Source organism: Mus caroli, unplaced genomic scaffold (assembly GCF_978045245.1).
Source record: "Mus caroli unplaced genomic scaffold, Mus_caroli_1 scaffold_7, whole genome shotgun sequence".
Classification (NCBI taxonomy): Eukaryota; Metazoa; Chordata; class Mammalia; order Rodentia; family Muridae; genus Mus; species Mus caroli.
Window position 1 is genome coordinate 76399857 of NW_028227262.1, and position 17022 is coordinate 76416878.

The window sequence follows — 17022 nt, forward strand, 5'->3', positions numbered from 1 at the left end:
CTTGAAATTTCTGGGTATTTTGATCTTGTTTCCATTCAGACTTGTTTTGCACATTCTGGGTCCCTTCAGTTTCTCTGAGTTTTAGAAACACTGACCATTTAAAACAAAAACAAAAACAAACTAGATTTTGATAGTGATTGTGTAAGGCTTATAGATTTGTTTGAAGAGTATTGCTATTTTGGTATTCAATCTGATCATGAGTATAAAATACCTATTTATTTTAGGACTTTCACTTTTTTCTATAATTACCAGAAAATAAAATATATCTTTTTCATTGAACATGCTCCTAAGTGTTCTTTGGCTGTTGTAAATAAAATTGATTTTATCTTTGGGTTGCTATGTTATTTAAAAAAATGACTTTTATATATAAGTTATATAACTATGTTGCTAAATTGGCTTAGTTCTAATACTGTATGATTAGTTCTAACCTAGTGGATTCTTAGGACTTTGTTTTATTTCTTTCTTTCCACTGGATACTTTTAATTTACTATAGTAAAAGCCTCCAGAGAAATACTGAATAGAAGTAGCAAGAGAAGAGACCCTTGTTTTTGTTCCTCATATCAGGAGAAAGACATTTATTCTTTTACCAGAAATATCATGGTTGTGAGTTTGCCTTTTATTGGGTAAATAAATTATTTTTGACATTTATTGTTATTTGTTTGGAGTTTTGTTTTGCTATGGGGTGTTTGTTTTTGAGACAGGGTCTCATGATTCAGTGTAAGCTGCCTAGATTTGCTTTGTGGCTGAGCTTGGTCTTGAACTTCCTGCCTTCCAGGTGCTGACATTTCAGGCACATACCACCATCTGTCCTTGCCATTTTCCCCCTTTTGGCTACTAGAAATCTACCTTGGAAGTCTTATACATACACACTCATATATTTACACATGCACATGTACACAGATACATATGCATGCATATATACATACATACATACATACATACATACATACATACATATATCCATACCTGCATGCACATATACACATATATATCAATGACACTTTTAAGACAGGTTAAGCATCTCTTAAGAATTAAGCCGGGCATGGTGGCGCACGCCTTTAATCCCAGCACTTGGGAGGCAGAGGCAGGTGGATTTCTGAGTTCCAGGACATCCAGGTCTACAAAGTGAGTTCCAGGACAGCCAGGACTTTACAGAGAAACCCTGTCTGGAAAAAAAAAAAAGACTTAATATCTCTTTCCCACCCCTTCCCCCCTCATTTTGTTTTAGGCAGGGTCTTGCAGAGAGGGTCTCGTGAGAGGTAGAAAACAAACAGCAAAGGGTATTGGGACTGTAGGATTCTCTTTCCAGGCACATTCCCAGTGACTTCATCTCTTTAACCTGGCCTTGTCTCTTTAAGGTCCTGCCACTTCCCAGGAGTGCCACTGGCTTTGGGAACTCTCGAAGCTTAGGGAGGGGTACTTGGTTTGTTTGCCTTACTTGCTATCTAGAGAAACAGAAATTAGAAGAGTGTCCTAAGATTCATATGGAAATAAAGGTTTTATAAATGTTAACAGTTATTAAAACCTCATTGAAATCAAGCTTCCAACTGTAATCTTAACACTCTTAAATGCACCGTCTCACACACTACACTCCTTTAATCCCAGCAGGGGCAGGCAAATTTGTGAGTAAGCCAGGGTTACAGAGTGAGATGAGATTGTCTCCAAAATTAATTAACTTAAAAAAACAAAAAACAAAAACCAAGATCTCACTTAATAAGAGAGTAGATTTATTGCTATTTCAGGCCATAGCATATTCTTCACACTGTTGTGAACCATCACTATATTTGTATGTTTGAGAAGGAGCATGGGTGTTCTCAATGCAATTCCACTTTGTTTTTCAGATTTGTACTATGGTGGGGAAGCTTTCTCTGTAGAGCAGCCACAGTCTTTTACTTGTCCCTATTGTGGAAAAATGGGCTACACGGAAACATCTCTTCAAGAACATGTTACTTCTGAACATGCAGAAACATCAACAGAAGTGGTAGGTGAAGTCTTTTGCTAAAAATGATGTTACTCCTGATGTTGCTGAAGCTAGGCACTGTCATCCTCCTGTATGGTATAATGACTGCTTATATAGTAATAAAAATTACTTTCAACAGCAAATTTTAGAGCCCTAGGCTGTTGCATTTCTTCAAGATACATGCAGCGTGCCTGATCAGAGGCAGTGGAGAAGGCCCAGCCAGCCTTCTTCTGCCTTTGTGAAGGGTTCTTGTTATTGTTCTGTGCTGATTTTTTTTCTTCTATGAGGAGCTTTTTTCTGGGGGAAACTGCAACTCTTTACTTGTGTACTAAGCAGTCCTGGGCTGTGTGTGCACCACAGGCCTTCCCTCAATTTCATCAGATCACGTCTTAGCTTCCCAGGTCAGAACTCAGTGCTTCTCAGTTCTTCCTTTCTTTTTTTTTTTTTTTTTTTTTTTTTTTTTTTTTTTTTTTTAGATTTATTTATTTATTATATGTAAGTACACTGTAGCTGTCTTCAGACCCTCCAGAAGAGGGCGCCAGATCTCATTACAGATGGTTGTGAGCCACCATGTGGTTGCTGGGATTTGAACTCTGGACCTTCGGAAGAGCAGTCGGGTGCTCTTACCCACTGAGCCATCTCACCAGCCCAGTTCTTCCTTTCTGATCCCTCACTCCACACTCCCCCATGACAAAAAGCCAATACCTAGAATAAAATATGAAGTCTAAACTTGAAAACTTTCAGCATTTTTTATTTATCTCACATTTGAGTCACAGCATGCCTCTAACTTTAAGCAATGATAAATACACCCAAAAGAGACTTCAGAAATGAGTTCGTTCAAGATAGTGGTTTACAGAGAGGAACAGATCAAAGGAGACTACACAGGGAACAAAAAGGAAGAGACTAAGGGGAAGGGAAGAGATGCGACTATCTTGGGTATATGAACAGCTCTCGCATGCCCTTGGTAACATTAGGTTAAGCCAAGTATCTGTGTAGCTGTAGATCCTGATTTTTGAAGAATTTGCATACACCTCAAATAATAATTCTCTATATGTATTTAAAACAGGTAGCATTCAGAGAAATGAAGTAGTACACTCGAGCCTGGCCAGAGGCCTCTGAACAGGCTGATGTGCATTCCCGTAGACAGTGTCAGTTTTGCTTCAAATTTCCATAAGATTTAGAGTTGAAGGTTTGATTAGCCTCATCTGGTCCTCAAACCAAATTCCTCTTGAGACTACACCAAGGGGACCTCAGAGCACATTGTCACACTGTTTGTTTGCTCTGGTTGGTTCTTGTTCTTTTTCTTTTCTTTTTTTCTTTTTCTTTTTTTTTTTTTTAATTGGTTTTTTGAGGCAGGGTTTCTCTGTAGCCCTGGCTGTCCTGGAACCCTGACCTGTTCTAATTTCTGTTGGGTCTTTTTATTTAACCAGATGTACTAATAAGTGCCTTACGGACATCCCTAAGGCCCTGAAGCCAGCAAGCTCTAATGAACTTTCATTACTTGGCTGGGCAATTTAACTACACTGCTTTCCGCATTCCGGATTGGGTAATCCAGGCCTTTCCATGGTTTACTCATCTTCATGAATACAGTCAAGGCTAAGTATTTTTGTTGGGAAAGCAACTATTGTTGTTTACACTCCTCCATTCCGATACGCAGCGTGAAAACTAAATACCCACCATTTACAGTTTTACAGGTTTGTTCCGTCACCCACATTACGACCCCAAAGTATCCAGCACATGACCCAGGGCAGTCCTGGTCATTCAAGTTTTTCATATTTGTTTTGTGGGCTATGTTTTAAGGATCTCTCCCTCCTTAGTCCTTCGTTTTTGTGTAAGTATTAAATTACACTGCAATAACCAAGACCCAGACGTTTCAAAATGAAAAACAGCAAGCAGACAAGGACTTCTGCAGTGCCAGGGCATGCATGTGTGGCCTGTAAACTGTGTCAGTTCCATAGGAGGAATGCTGGTGCCACCCCAGGCCTGCCTGCCTGTGACTGTCATGCTCTAATGTAAATGTGCATGTGTCACCTCTTAATCTACAATTTTTGTTGTGCAGAGCCATGCATTTGTTTTGTTTTTTGTTTTTATCAAGACAGGGTTTGTTTGTTTGTTTGTCTGACTGTCTGTGTATATGTGTTTGGTTTGGTTGGTTGGTTTTGTTAGTTTGTTTTTAATTTTGGTTTTTATTTAGGGGTGGGGGTAGGAGTTGGTTCCCACTATCATTGTGTGTGTCCTTGATATTGAATTGAGCGCAGGTCATCAGGTTTGGCAGACATTCTAAAATTGAGTCATAAGTTCAGGAGTGAATTCCTTCATTTTGATGGGCAGACGTAGTATTTTCCTTTTCTAAGTATCCACTTCATTATTGTGTCTTTATTCGAGCAGTAACTGCACATGTCCTCTAGACCCACTCATGCTTGGCTATATATAGGCTTTAGGATCCACGCCTTCTATCATCAGCATTCCTTTGGAGTACTATAGGGCCCTGTGAGGCTCTGTCATTGTAAACAGTTGCAGCAGCTCACTGAAGATGACTAAGAGACTCCTGAAGACAGAATTTGATAGCATCTTTGTGGCCCTTTATGATTTTCTTCCTTTTTCCCAGCCTGGGACTCTCTAAAACAACTGGAGCACTATGCCTTCTTAATATTCATTTAAGATCATTCAAGAAGCTTAAGTTTGAGTGTACCAAGAACCCTTTAAAACAAGTCCCTGGCTGGGGAGTATGGCTCAGTGGTCAGATACTTGCTTAGTATAAAAGATTTTGGATCTGATCGCCAGCAGTATAGGGAAAAAAGAGGAAACAAAACAAAGACCAGCATCTGACAAAGATTATACTGTAGAGGTAGTTACTAGTTTAAAGCAAAATGATGATACAGATTGTGTATATATTCATAAGGCTCAGTAATATTTATGTATAACACCAAATATGAGAAATGGGACTTTGAAATTAACCCTCATTTTTACATGTTTTACTAGTGTGTTATTTATGCATAATGGTGGACTTCATTGTGCATATAATGCATTTTGGTCATATTTCCTTATATCTTATCTCATACCCCTTCTCAACCAGCCTGAATTTAATGTTATTAATTATTATTTGTAAAGTTCCATTGGGGTTTGTAAAGGCATATGGCTGAGGACTGTTAAGAGGAGCATGGGCACCTTATGGTAAGTGGTTGCACCACAGAAGAAAGTGTTTGTCCCTCCTCCATTGTCTTAGTTAGGGTTTTACTGCTGTGAACAGACACCGTGACCAAGGCAACTCTCATGAAGGCAAACATTTAGTTGGGGCTGGCTTATAGTTTCAGAGGTTCAGTTCATTATCATCATGGTGGGGAAATATGACAACTTCCAGGAGGACATGGTGCTGGAGAAGGAGCTAAGAGTTCTACATCTCCATCCAAGGGCAACCAGAAAGAGACTTTCCTACTTGGGCAGCCTAGAGGGGCTGACCTTGAGCACTGGAGGCCTTTAGTGATACAGTTCACCTCTTGATAGTGCCACTTTCCCCGGGTCATATTCAAACCACCACACCTATCAGTCATTAACTGCTATAAATCCTAAAGGAGGGCAGGGTTTGATCAAGTCCCTCTCCCTTCAGTGGCAGAGTATTGACAGACCCAATCTTTCACAGGTAATCATAGTAAATAAGTTGAAGAGTATAGTGGCCTAGTTTTTCCATAAATGATGACGATCAGGTGCAGGTATAAACTGACAACTACCGCTTCATGGTATGGTTAAGGGGAAGGTTTTTATTGTAGATATAAGAAACATTTGAAGAGTCCAGAGCAGAGAGAGGGGTATACTGAGTATGGCCTGCAGACTAGACCTGTCTAGGGTTATCTGAGAGGAGACTGGCTGGAGTAGAGAATAGAGAAACCGAAGCAGGAGCAGGGCATAGAGAGAACATAATGAGAATAAAGAGCTCTAAGGAGAATGAGTAGATATGCAGAGGGACTAGGATGCTCTGCGGACTTTGATATATTTCAAATACGAAAACTAAAGATATGGAATAAGTCTATAACAGGTACTTGTAATACTGAAGGAACTTGGAGGACGGCATGTATTTTGATATACTGATAGATACTACAGATATGTCCCTTCTACTAGTGATAAGAGAAATGACTCCTTTTGTTAGAGGGGAAGTGGCCTCGAAAGTTCCTGAGGAATGCTGGCTTTTATCTAACCATCAGAAGTCCTCCTGTAGTCTAGATTGAGCTCATCATTTCTGGCTATTTGGACTGCCTTTGGAGTTAGGGAATTGGAGTTTGCTTTGGACCTGAGAGTGCCCTGTGATGCTTCCATATCTTTCATATCCATAGACAATGCCTAGCGTTTAACTTGTGGTTGAGCACATCTATCTACTTGAGCATTTGCCATGCCCAAAAAGAAAACAGTCCTTTCTTGTGGCCTCTGAACTATGAGGCATGAGGCATCAGATGTGAATTCTTGAGAGCAGTGTCTGTGGAGGCCAGAAGAGGGCATTGGATTCTTACTGGAGGGGAGTGGGGGTGGGGTGGGGGAGGGTGTTTGGGATTGTAGGTGGTGGAGTTTGTTGTTGTTGTTGTTGTTTTTCTTTTTGAGGCAGCTCCGACTGGCCTAGAACTCAGAAATAAATCTACCTGCCTTTGCCTCTCATGTGCTAGAATTAAAGGTGTGCACCACAATGCCTAGAACAAACATATTTGATGTATGTGAATGTTCATTCGCTGAAGTTAAAGAATTCATGGAGTTGAGTATAATTGCTCTTCATAACAACAAATTTAACACCTAATCAGTACACAGATGTCATAGTGTTGGAGAAGACCAAACTCTAGCTTATTTGACTCAGTGAGAGGGCAGTGTAAGAAATAGGGGAGGCCTTGCAATTTTGATGTGGTTTTGAAAAGAAGGGGAAGGAGTCAGCATAATTCAGAAGGAAGAGACACAACCAAAATGCATTGTTAAAAAGAAAACAGCTGGGCTGGGGAGATGGCTCAGCAGTTAAGAGCACTGACTGCTCTTCCAGAGATCCTGAGTTCAGTTCCCAGCAACTACTTAGTGACTCACAACCATCTATAATGGGATAAGATGCCCTCTTCTGGTGTGTCTGAAGAAAGCAACGGTGTATTTACATTTAAAATAAATCTTTAAAAAGAAGAGGAGGTGGGGCTGGTGAGATGGCCCAGTGGGTAAGAGCACCCGACTGCTCTTCCGAAGGTCAGGAGTTCGAATCCCAGCAACCACATGGTGGCTCACAACCATCCGTAATGAGATCTGACTCCCTCTTCTGGAGTGTCTGAAGACAGCTACAGTGTACTTACATATAATAAATGGATAAATCTTTAAAAAAAAAAAAAAAAAAAGAAGAGGAGGAGGAGGAAGAGGAGGAGGAGAAGAAAAAGAAAATAGTCAACAGTGATGCATCCGACTGGGAAATAGAAATGGACTCTTCAGTGAGACCAGATAGCAGAGAACCATTAGCCACGAAGCTGTGCCCTGGTTTTGATGTAAATATTTCAGGTCCTTTACAGAAAAATGTCATCTCCATTGTCACGCCAGTACCCTTGTCTGAGAAGCAAAGGATGATGGGTACTGTGTGTATGACCTTGTGGAAATCTGAGAGCCCTAACTAAGCATGCTGACTACGTGAATGAGTGTGCATCATCATACCCAAGGAAGCTGTCCCTCTCAAGATGATCGTTGCCAGAGAATGGATATGTGCTTAGTGGCACCAGAAAGTAACAGAAGGAAATAAATGATGCTGAGAATTCATAAGCTTTGGAACAGACATTCTTCAGAAGGAAAAAAATTTAATAAATTGAAAATTTTTTAAATTTTAAAAACTTAATAAATTTTCAGAGGAATTGATACATGGAGTTCAATTCAGATATTTTTCTCAAGAGATATATGGTACTTTATAGAAGTCCAGCTGTCTCCACCTCCCCAGCACTAGAATCAAAGCACATGCCATCAAACCCAGCAACTTTCCTTAGCATAGGCTACTAAGGAATCACACTTGGATCCTTGTGACTGGAAGGCAGCATGGTTTCTTTGAGGCAGAGTGGAGAATGTGAGTGCCTAGCAATACAGAAGCCACAACTTGGGCTGGGAAGACTTGGGGCAAACCCAGGCCTGAGAATGGATTCAAGTGGATATAGTAGGATGTTGGGCTTTGTGTGAGCTCTCTATATACCTGAATATACACACCATTTCCAATCACAGTATTTAGGGAAGGGCTTCTTTATAGAAGAACTGGTCTGGGGGGGGTGGTTATGGGGGACTTTTGGAATAGCATTGGAAATGTAATTGAGGAAAATATGTAATAAAAATAAATAAAAAATAAAAAATAAAAAGTAGCTGAGTAGTACTTCATTTTGTACTACATTTTCTGTATCCATTCTTTTGTTGAGAGACATCTGGGCTGTAAAAAAAAGAAGAAGAACTGGTCTCCAAAACACAAAAGCTTGTAGTCTAACTAGGCAGAAGCACCTAGAAAGTTGAGTAAGCAGATGACTGCCAGTCATCCCAGAACACAAGAACGACACCAGGTGGCCTGCGTTTCTAGGGAAGAGTTCACAGTTTGTAAACTCGAGAGCAAAGACCACTGCTTTTCTCTTCAAGGGAGGAGAAAACCTGACCATTGTAAACTGGACTTGAGAGTGTGCTTGCTGGCTTCTGTCACTTCCCCTTGGCACATTCCACCCTGACCTTTCCAACTCTGTTTTCAGCCCGTCCTTGTTTTTTTCTTGTGAGCATCCTTAGGTTTTCTTAGTTATTTTTCAGGCTCGAGGCATAAGTAGTCAGGACAGCCAGTTGGGCATTAGAGACTCGTTACCAAATCACAGTCACACTGGCAGGGCCTTCTGCTCTCAGAAAAGATGGAAGGTGTGTTTGCTTGGGAGCCAGGAAGTCAGATTGGTCAGCCTTCTGCTCTGTGTTTCAGCATTGACTTCTGATGCCATCTTGCCAGCTTCCTCCTCGAGTGCTGCTGTAAGCCAGCTCCCATAGTCACTAATGGCCGGAGTCTCCTACTTGTCACATAGGCTAGTGAGGTGTTGACATGCTCACACACCTCAGCTTTCAGCTCCAGTCCTTGTCTGTGTCTTAGGATTTGGAAACTTTTCCTATGTCACGGAAGGAATAATTTTTTACTCTTTTCTGTCTTCCATCTCCCATTCACTAATTGTGGTAAAAAGTTTTTCAAAATGGCCTTTCCAGCAATTGGCTAGAGATTCTTGGCAGCTGATCCTGCCCACCTCTGTAAGTTCTAACCCCAGAGTCTAACCCCTCTTCCTTTTCTCCTCCATTCTGGCTCTTCTTTGTATACTGACCAAAATCCTGAGCACCCTTGCCTGGCACTCTCGTTCCCACTCATCTCTGAATCTCCCCCACACTCCGCTCGGCTGCTCACTCCTGTGGCTGAACACATGGCCTCTTGGACCCTGTCTTCTCCACCGCCCCCTCCTGGCAGCTGCCAAGATTACCTGCCCTATGGTTTTGGCTCAAGCTTTGGGGAAGGAAGGGAGTTCCTTTCCAACCATCATCTCCTCTACCTGTGTGCACATTGTTTTATTTTTACCTGTTGTGGCCATTAAGCAAACTCCTTGATCTTAATCTGCTTACAGACTCTCACACTGCCCATCCCCCTGGGAAATACGGTTCTAGACTGGGCTTTTCCTCCTCTTCCTCTTTCCTCCTCCTCTTCCCCTTCCTCTCCCAATGCTTTCCTCCTCCTCTTCCTCCTCCTCCCATCTTCAAGTTGTTTCAGAAATGATCAGTGCTCATTTGTGCATTAATTATCTCATCATCTTATTGTATACACATTCTATAGCTATTTCATAGCTACCTGTCTTACTTAAGTTTTCCATGGCTGTGAAGGGACACCATGGCCTTGCCATCTCCCATAAAGGAAAACAGTTCATTGAGGCTGGCTTATAGTTTCAGAGATATAGTCCATTATCATCATGACAGGAAGCATGGTAGCATGCAGCTAGACATGGTGCTGGAGACGGAGCTAAGAGTTCCACATCTTGATCTGCAGGCAGCAGAAGGGGGCTATGTCTCAACTGAGCATAGTTTGAGCATATATAACCTCAAAGCACAGTGGCACACTTCATCTAGCAATGCCACACCTACCTCAACAAGGCCACACCTCTTAACAGTGCTACTTCCTATGGGCCAAGCATTCAGACACATGAGTGTGAGGACCAAACATGTTCAAACCACCATGATACCCTTTTCATTCTTTCTCTCCTCTCCCTCTCTCCCTCCCTTTCCCTCTTCCCCCTCCTTCCTTCCTTCCTTCCTTCCTTCCTTCCTTCCTTCCTTCCTTCCTTCCTTCCTTCCTTCCTTCCTTCCTGGGACAAGATTACTTCCTGGCCTGGAACTTGCCAGGTAGACTAGATAAGCTATGCAGGGAACCCCAGGTATCCTCCAGTCTCTTTCTCCAGAGCACAGCTGTACTGTAGCCAAGCATTTGCTGTTCTATTGGGGGATTGACCCTTAACTACCTTTGGAGAAGTATGCCTTACCTTATGTGATATCAGCATTCAAGACTGAATTTTAGGTAAAAATGTTTATTTTTAAAGTTTTGCCCAGAACTGTTTGGCTAGACCACACAAATGTGGCTCAGCCCTACCGATAGACAACTCTGCTGGAAATCAGATTTGAACTATTTAGAACTGTTGTGTGTGACCCTGAGAAATGGCCCTGCAGTTGAGTGACAACAGTGCTTGCTCAGACCTGCAGGGTCTCTGCTGGGTTGGAATTGGGCCTCAGCAACTCTGTACTGACTCTCATGCTTTCTCTTCATTGCAGATTTGTCCCATATGTGCAGCGTTACCTGGAGGAGATCCTAATCATGTCACAGATGACTTTGCAGCTCATCTGACACTTGAACACAGAGCCCCTAGAGATTTAATATCCTTCCAAGAGGGTTTGCTGGTGGTATTGGTGCTTTGATTGTTGTTGAGAATAGTGCTTTCAGAGAGAAAGAAACTAATCCCTAAGGTTTTTTTGTGTGTTTGACCTTTGCATAAAGTGCCATGCTTTAGGGTATAAGTATATCTCTCATCCATGGGGATTCTGTTCCTGTGAAAGCTTAAGTCAAGTCACAGTTACTCAACCTTCCTGCTAGATTTTACTCATGTTCCGTAATGTAACCTAGACCCGTTGGGGAACAAAGTGGTGATGGCTTTGTTTTTCAGTCTGTAACTCCATCTTTCACTCACGGTCCCTGCATCTCTAACTGGAGACAGTTAGATTGAGGAAAGGTGGAAAGTACTGGAAATGTGAAGAAAATGGAACAAGCCTGAGAAATTAGAGTCTGAGGAGGTGACTGACTTCAGACTGACAGATCACCCCACCTCTGGGCTGGGACTGTGTGTCCCCACACCCAGCTGGGGGGTTTTGTTTTGGTTTTTTTGCAGGGGTGGTTGTTTGTTTGGTTTGGTTTTCTAAGACAGGGTTTCTCTGTATAGCCTTGGCTGTCCTGGAACTCACTTTGTAGACCAGGTCGGCCTCGAACTCAGAAACCCGCCTGCCTCTGCCTCCCGAGTGCTGGGATTAAAGGCGTGCACCACCACTGCTGGCCAGTGTTTTGGTTTTGTTTTTTCTTCTTTTTGTAAACTACTTATCCTTTCCTTAACCTTGAGTTACGATGAATCGAGTGGTGTTCGACATGTACGTAGAATGTTTCACCCTGGGCGGGGGCTAGGAGGTCCTCGTGCTCGGAGATCAAACATGCACTTTACTAGCAGTTCTACTGGTGGACTCTCTTCTTCTCAGAGTTCATACTCTCCAAGCAGTAGGGAAGCCATGGATCCTATAGCTGGTAAGTTTGTTTCTACTTCTGAGTGGCAAGGGCAGGGGTTGTGGAGCTCCTTTAAGGATGATTTGTGAGGTTTATGTCTTACTTTTGCATCTAGTCCTGTGCTTGGATTCCTTCAAACATTTAGAAGTCTTAGAACATTTGTAAGTGGACATCATAGCATGTTGTACTCCATGTACTACTGCGTTTCTCAAAGGCATTCGGGGTAAGATAACACAAAAGAAGGGCTTTAGGGAAGATTTCAGACTGGAAGAAGACCTTCAGAATTCCATGATTCCACTTTAAGAACTTAGGAACTCATTAAGTTCTCCTTGGGAGGAAAGTAGGAATGTGTCCTCTTCATCACGATTTGAGCACACTGATTATTGAACATACTGAAGGAGGATGTTACAATACCTTCAACAACTTCACTAAAACAAGAGTCTGGGCTTTACTAGGCCAGAGTCAAGCACTACAGGTGTGAAGGACTTGCCTTGCCGAGCACTGCCAAGTACTTTGAAACAGCAGTGAGAGGAGGCAAAGGCCAGAATACAAGAGCCGTATTTATAATGCTCCAGACTCTGGTTTTTCACCCTGGTAACTCCTCTGATCAAATGAGCAGAAATTAATGAATGCTGATGCCACGGTGCCAGGCCCTGATCCAAGAACTGGAGTAGAGTAAGCTTGACAGTGCTTTCATGGCGCTTCCATTAGCAAGTCTTCATCAGGACTGGACCTGCTCTTGAGGCTAAAGAATTTTTAAAGCCATCTTTAAGTTCTGCCTAAAGCAGGCTTAATTTTATGTCGGTTCACATAGGTATCGGGTCCCTGGCTGAGCTTGGTAATGTTGCATGAACTTCCATTGTTCCATAACGCTTGATTTTCTCCACTGACAGAATGATGGTGTGGCACCAGGTTTTCCTGTCAAGTTGATTGATCTGATCGTATGCATTTTCATTGGCAGAGCTGTTATCTCAGTTATCAGGAGTGAGACGTTCTGCAGGGGGACAGCTTAACTCTTCAGGCCCTTCCGCTTCTCAGTTGCAACAACTGCAGATGCAGCTGCAGCTTGAGCGACAGCATGCACAGGCAGCCCGGCAACAACTGGAGACTGCTCGCAACGCAAGTCGGCGCACTAACACAAGCAGCGTCACCACTACGATCACACAGGCCACGGCCACAGCCAACACAGCCAACACAGAGAACAGCCCGCAGGCCCTCCACAACTCCCAGTTCCTGTTAACAAGGTATTTTGTTTACTAGTGTAGCTGAGTTGGAGAAAGGATATTTGGTTGGCACTGTCCAGTCTACTAAGTTTTTCCCTTTTGTGTATGTAACTACATGCCTTAAAAATTGCCTTTGGTTAAGCTCAGAGCCCTCTAATTAAAAGAATATATTTAATATTCCCCAGGAGCTCAAAAACTTAGTGTTTCGGGTAAAGTAAATGTTGGTGTTTGTGTTTACAAGGTATAAATCATCGTTAGGAATATTTTTCTTTTACATACTACACATAACACTTAAAATATTATATCATTTCATTTATATTTACACACTTTTATTAGCTAAATTTATTTAATAATTTATATTGCTTCTAATTTTCCATTAAAGTCTGCCAAGACAGAAAGAACAAAAGAGGGGTTAATGGATGACACAGTGGGTAGTGTTCACAGCACCAGCATGAGGACCCCAGTTCAGATCCCCACACCTATGGGAAAAGGGGGTTCTGTTGCCATAGCCCTAAGAGGTGGAAACGAAAGGATCCTGGTAGGCTCCCTGACCATCAGTCGAGCCAGTTGGTAAGGTTCAAGTTTAGTGAGAAAGGTAGCAAGCAGTAGACTCACTCAGTGCCCATCTCTAGCCTCCACAAACACAAACAGGTACACACACCTGTGTCTACACATGTGCACATGCATGTTCCACAAGAACAAAAGCTTTCATAATAGGGGCGGGGGGGTGTTGTGTGTATGTGATTTTCCAAAGTTAATTTAAATTCTTAGGATTAGTACCCAAAAGTAACTTTAAGAAATGGCTTACCATGGTGTCAGTAACGCTCATTACATACAGTAGACCATTCCATCCCACTGGCGGGAGTTCTCACGTACTTCTAAAGCTAACCTTGAGGGTTAGGGATATAGCTCTTTTATAGAGTGCTTGTCTTATATACACAATGATGTGCAGTCTGTAATGCCAGCACTGAGGAAAATCAAGGATATTCTCCCACATTGTGAGTTTGTGGCAGCCTGGGACACATGAGACCCTATCTGAAGAAGTGCCTCAGAACTTGGAGCCTTGCTCTTTTTTTTCTGAAGAGACCTGGCTTCAGTTTCCAGCACCCACGTGACAGCTCACAACCTGCCCAGTAACTTCACCATCTTCTGGTCTCTTCAGGTACTAGGCATGCACATGATGCACATACATATATGTTGGCAAAACATTCATTCACATAAGTCTTTCTGAAAATAGTAACATGAAAATTAGTATACGGCATAGTTAACTTAGGCTTGGGAATGTAGCTCAGTTGGAACAGTGCTTGCCTGGCATGCACAAAGCCTGGAGTCTCAGGCATTAAATACACCAGCCATAGTGCTTCTCTGTGATCCCAACACTTGGAAAAGGGGGAAGGTCAGGATTTCAAGGGCCAGCTCGACTACATGAAAATCAAGTTTCTAAACTATAATATGTATGGTGATTCTTTGGGACTTTACAAGAAACTACAATTTCTCCCTTCTTCTTGCACCTAAATCCCTCAGTGCAGTAGAACGTGTGTGTAGGTGGAACACAATGCATAGTAGAGTGCTTAGGCAGGTATAGAATGAGAAGTGCTCAAACAAGATCCCATGGTTAGAGTCCCAGCTTTGCCACTTAATACATTTAGCCTAAGACAAATCTTTTCCTATCTTTAGTTTCATCTTCAGTATCCTATTCAGGAATCCTGCCAGTCCTGAGGGATTATTAAAAATGCTGATCATTGTCATTTATTGTGAATTTAAGAAGGCATTTTTCAGAGTGGTTTATCTTTGCAGTGGCCTATAAGGCCAGTGAGTGCCTCTTACCACCAGGCAGAGTGGGTCAGTGTAAGCTGCAGAAGGCTCTGCCTGCTGCCATCATTACCTTCCTACAGAGACTGAACAGCAGCTGTGCCTTTTGAAGTCTGGGCACCCACCTGAAACACGCCTGCCAATGTGTGTTGTGTCTCCCTGAAAGTTGGCTGCACTGTGGGCTAAATATCTTGCCAAGAAAAGGACATCGTTCTAGCCAGGCATGGAGGTTCATGTCTTTAATCCCAGCATTCAGGAGGCTGAATGAAGAGAGAATCTCTTATGTACTGATTTAAAAGTAGGAGATTCACCCCAAATTCAGAGGAAGTCAGATGCATGAAACTGCGAGGTAACCAACTGTAGCATAGACTAAAATAAATGGATTATATAAGTTACGAACAGTTGTAATGAGCCAAAGCTTATGGTCTAGGCATTTATTCACATAGGAGTATATCTAATTCTCAGAGTCATTATTTCTGGGAACAAAGAGGATTGTTAGAAAAGCTCATGGCTACAGATGAAGCCAGAGTTCGAGGCCAGTCTATGTACTGCAAAATCGTGCATCCAAAAAAGTCAAAAAGACCTGACATGGTGGCACACACCTTTAATCCCAGCACTCAGGAAGCAAATAAGGCCTGGTCTACAGAAGCTGTCAAGGAGCTGGAGAGGTGTTCAGTGGTGAAGAACACCTGCTGATCCTGCAGAGAACCAGAGTGTGATTTGCAGCATCTATACCAGGAGGCTTACAAGTGCCTGTGACTCCAGCTCTGTGGTATCCAGTGTTCTCATCTGCCTCCACAGACACCTGCACTCAGGTGCACACGACAGTCGGGAAGACATTGCCCTATTGGTTTTTGCTTAGTATATGTACGTGTTTTCTATATCTTTTTAATTCCAAACTACTCGGTAGAGTTAATCATAGTGATTTCATTTCCTGTGCATTTAAAAAAAGATTTTTAAAAAATGACCAGAGCATAATGTGTTGTCTCACACTCTGTCATTAGACGCACACTGACTTCTGAAAGGACCGCTGTCTCTGAAGCTGTGTAATAGATGCATGGTGACCTGCAGTCTGCAGACCTTCCTCTCCTACTCTTTCCCTTCCAGAGTCTCACTCAATAATCTAGGCTGGCCTTGAACTCATGCTCCTGCCTCAACTTTCAGCAACGGGGCATGGTAAAATTTGCCTATAATCCTTATAATTCTTTTTTTTTTAAGAATTATTTATTTAATATACATGAGTACACTGTAGCTGTCCTCAGACACACCAGAAGAGGGCATCAGATCCCATTACAGATGAGCCACCATGTGGGTGCTGAGAATTGAACTCAGGACCTCTGGAAGAACAGTCTGTGCTCTTAACCACTGAGCCATCTCTCCAGCCCCAATCCTTACAATTCTTAAGGTGGGGGTGGGAAGATCAAATATTGAAAGTCATCCTAGGCTACATTGTAGTTAAAGACCAGCTTAGTTGCTTTTGTGTTCTTTGGAACTTCAACTGTATTAGCATGCTTTATAAACTTTGAACAAGAAAAGCAACTGCAAGCCGGGCAGTGGTGGCGCACACCTTTAATTCCAGCACTTGGGAGGCAGAGGCATATTATCCTGGAGCTGACTATAAGGACACTGTGTTTTCCAGGGAGGTCAAAAATGGTTGGCATGTTAAGTGCCTAAGTCAGAGAGTGGACCAGCTAGTTTGGCTAACCTCAGTTTGAAGATCTTTAGCTTAGCAGCTCTTTTCTGACTCATCAAAATATTGAGTCCTAGTGCCGAATTTTAACTGCACCTCAAGACTTAGCACTTTCTTAGCTCTTTCCCTTAAAGTTAGAATAATATTGACTTCTAATATTTCCCTGCAGGGGATGCCTCTTCTTGTATGTCTCTAGTTCATCTGATACTATGTGATTAATCTTCTATCCACCCTGTATCTCTGTTATAGATTTGACTTCTCTCCCAACATTGACCAAAGCCCTCTTCCAGAGCTGAAAACTTCAGTAATTGTTGGGAATGTGTAGCTATGACTTGGCCTCCAATCTGCTAGTATTCTCCTGTGACATTCTTAAAATGCTCTTGACCATGGGTGGTAGGGGCCATTTCAGTGTGGCTGTAGTGGTGCTTGGTGAACTAACTTTGGCCCCCTTTAAGTTCTGTAGTTCAGCTCTTCTCTTATCTGAGCCGCAGAGCTCATCACTCTGGTGGTTTTTAACTGAGACTTTGAGCAAGTTAGC

At 42.4% G+C, this 17022-nt stretch overlaps 1 protein-coding gene across 2 annotated transcripts in view; it reads left to right on the forward strand.

The window, feature by feature from the left end:
* Positions 1-17022, forward strand: part of Kcmf1 (potassium channel modulatory factor 1) — a 58803-nt gene that overhangs the window by 38562 nt on the left and 3219 nt on the right. For both annotated transcript variants that reach the window (XM_021165140.3, XM_021165142.3), the window contains exons 3-6: positions 1842-1981; positions 10766-10867; positions 11606-11780; positions 12721-13003. In XM_021165140.3, coding sequence (XP_021020799.1) covers positions 1842-1981; positions 10766-10867; positions 11606-11780; positions 12721-13003 — 700 coding nt within the window. The remainder of the gene's footprint in view (positions 1-1841; positions 1982-10765; positions 10868-11605; positions 11781-12720; positions 13004-17022) is intronic.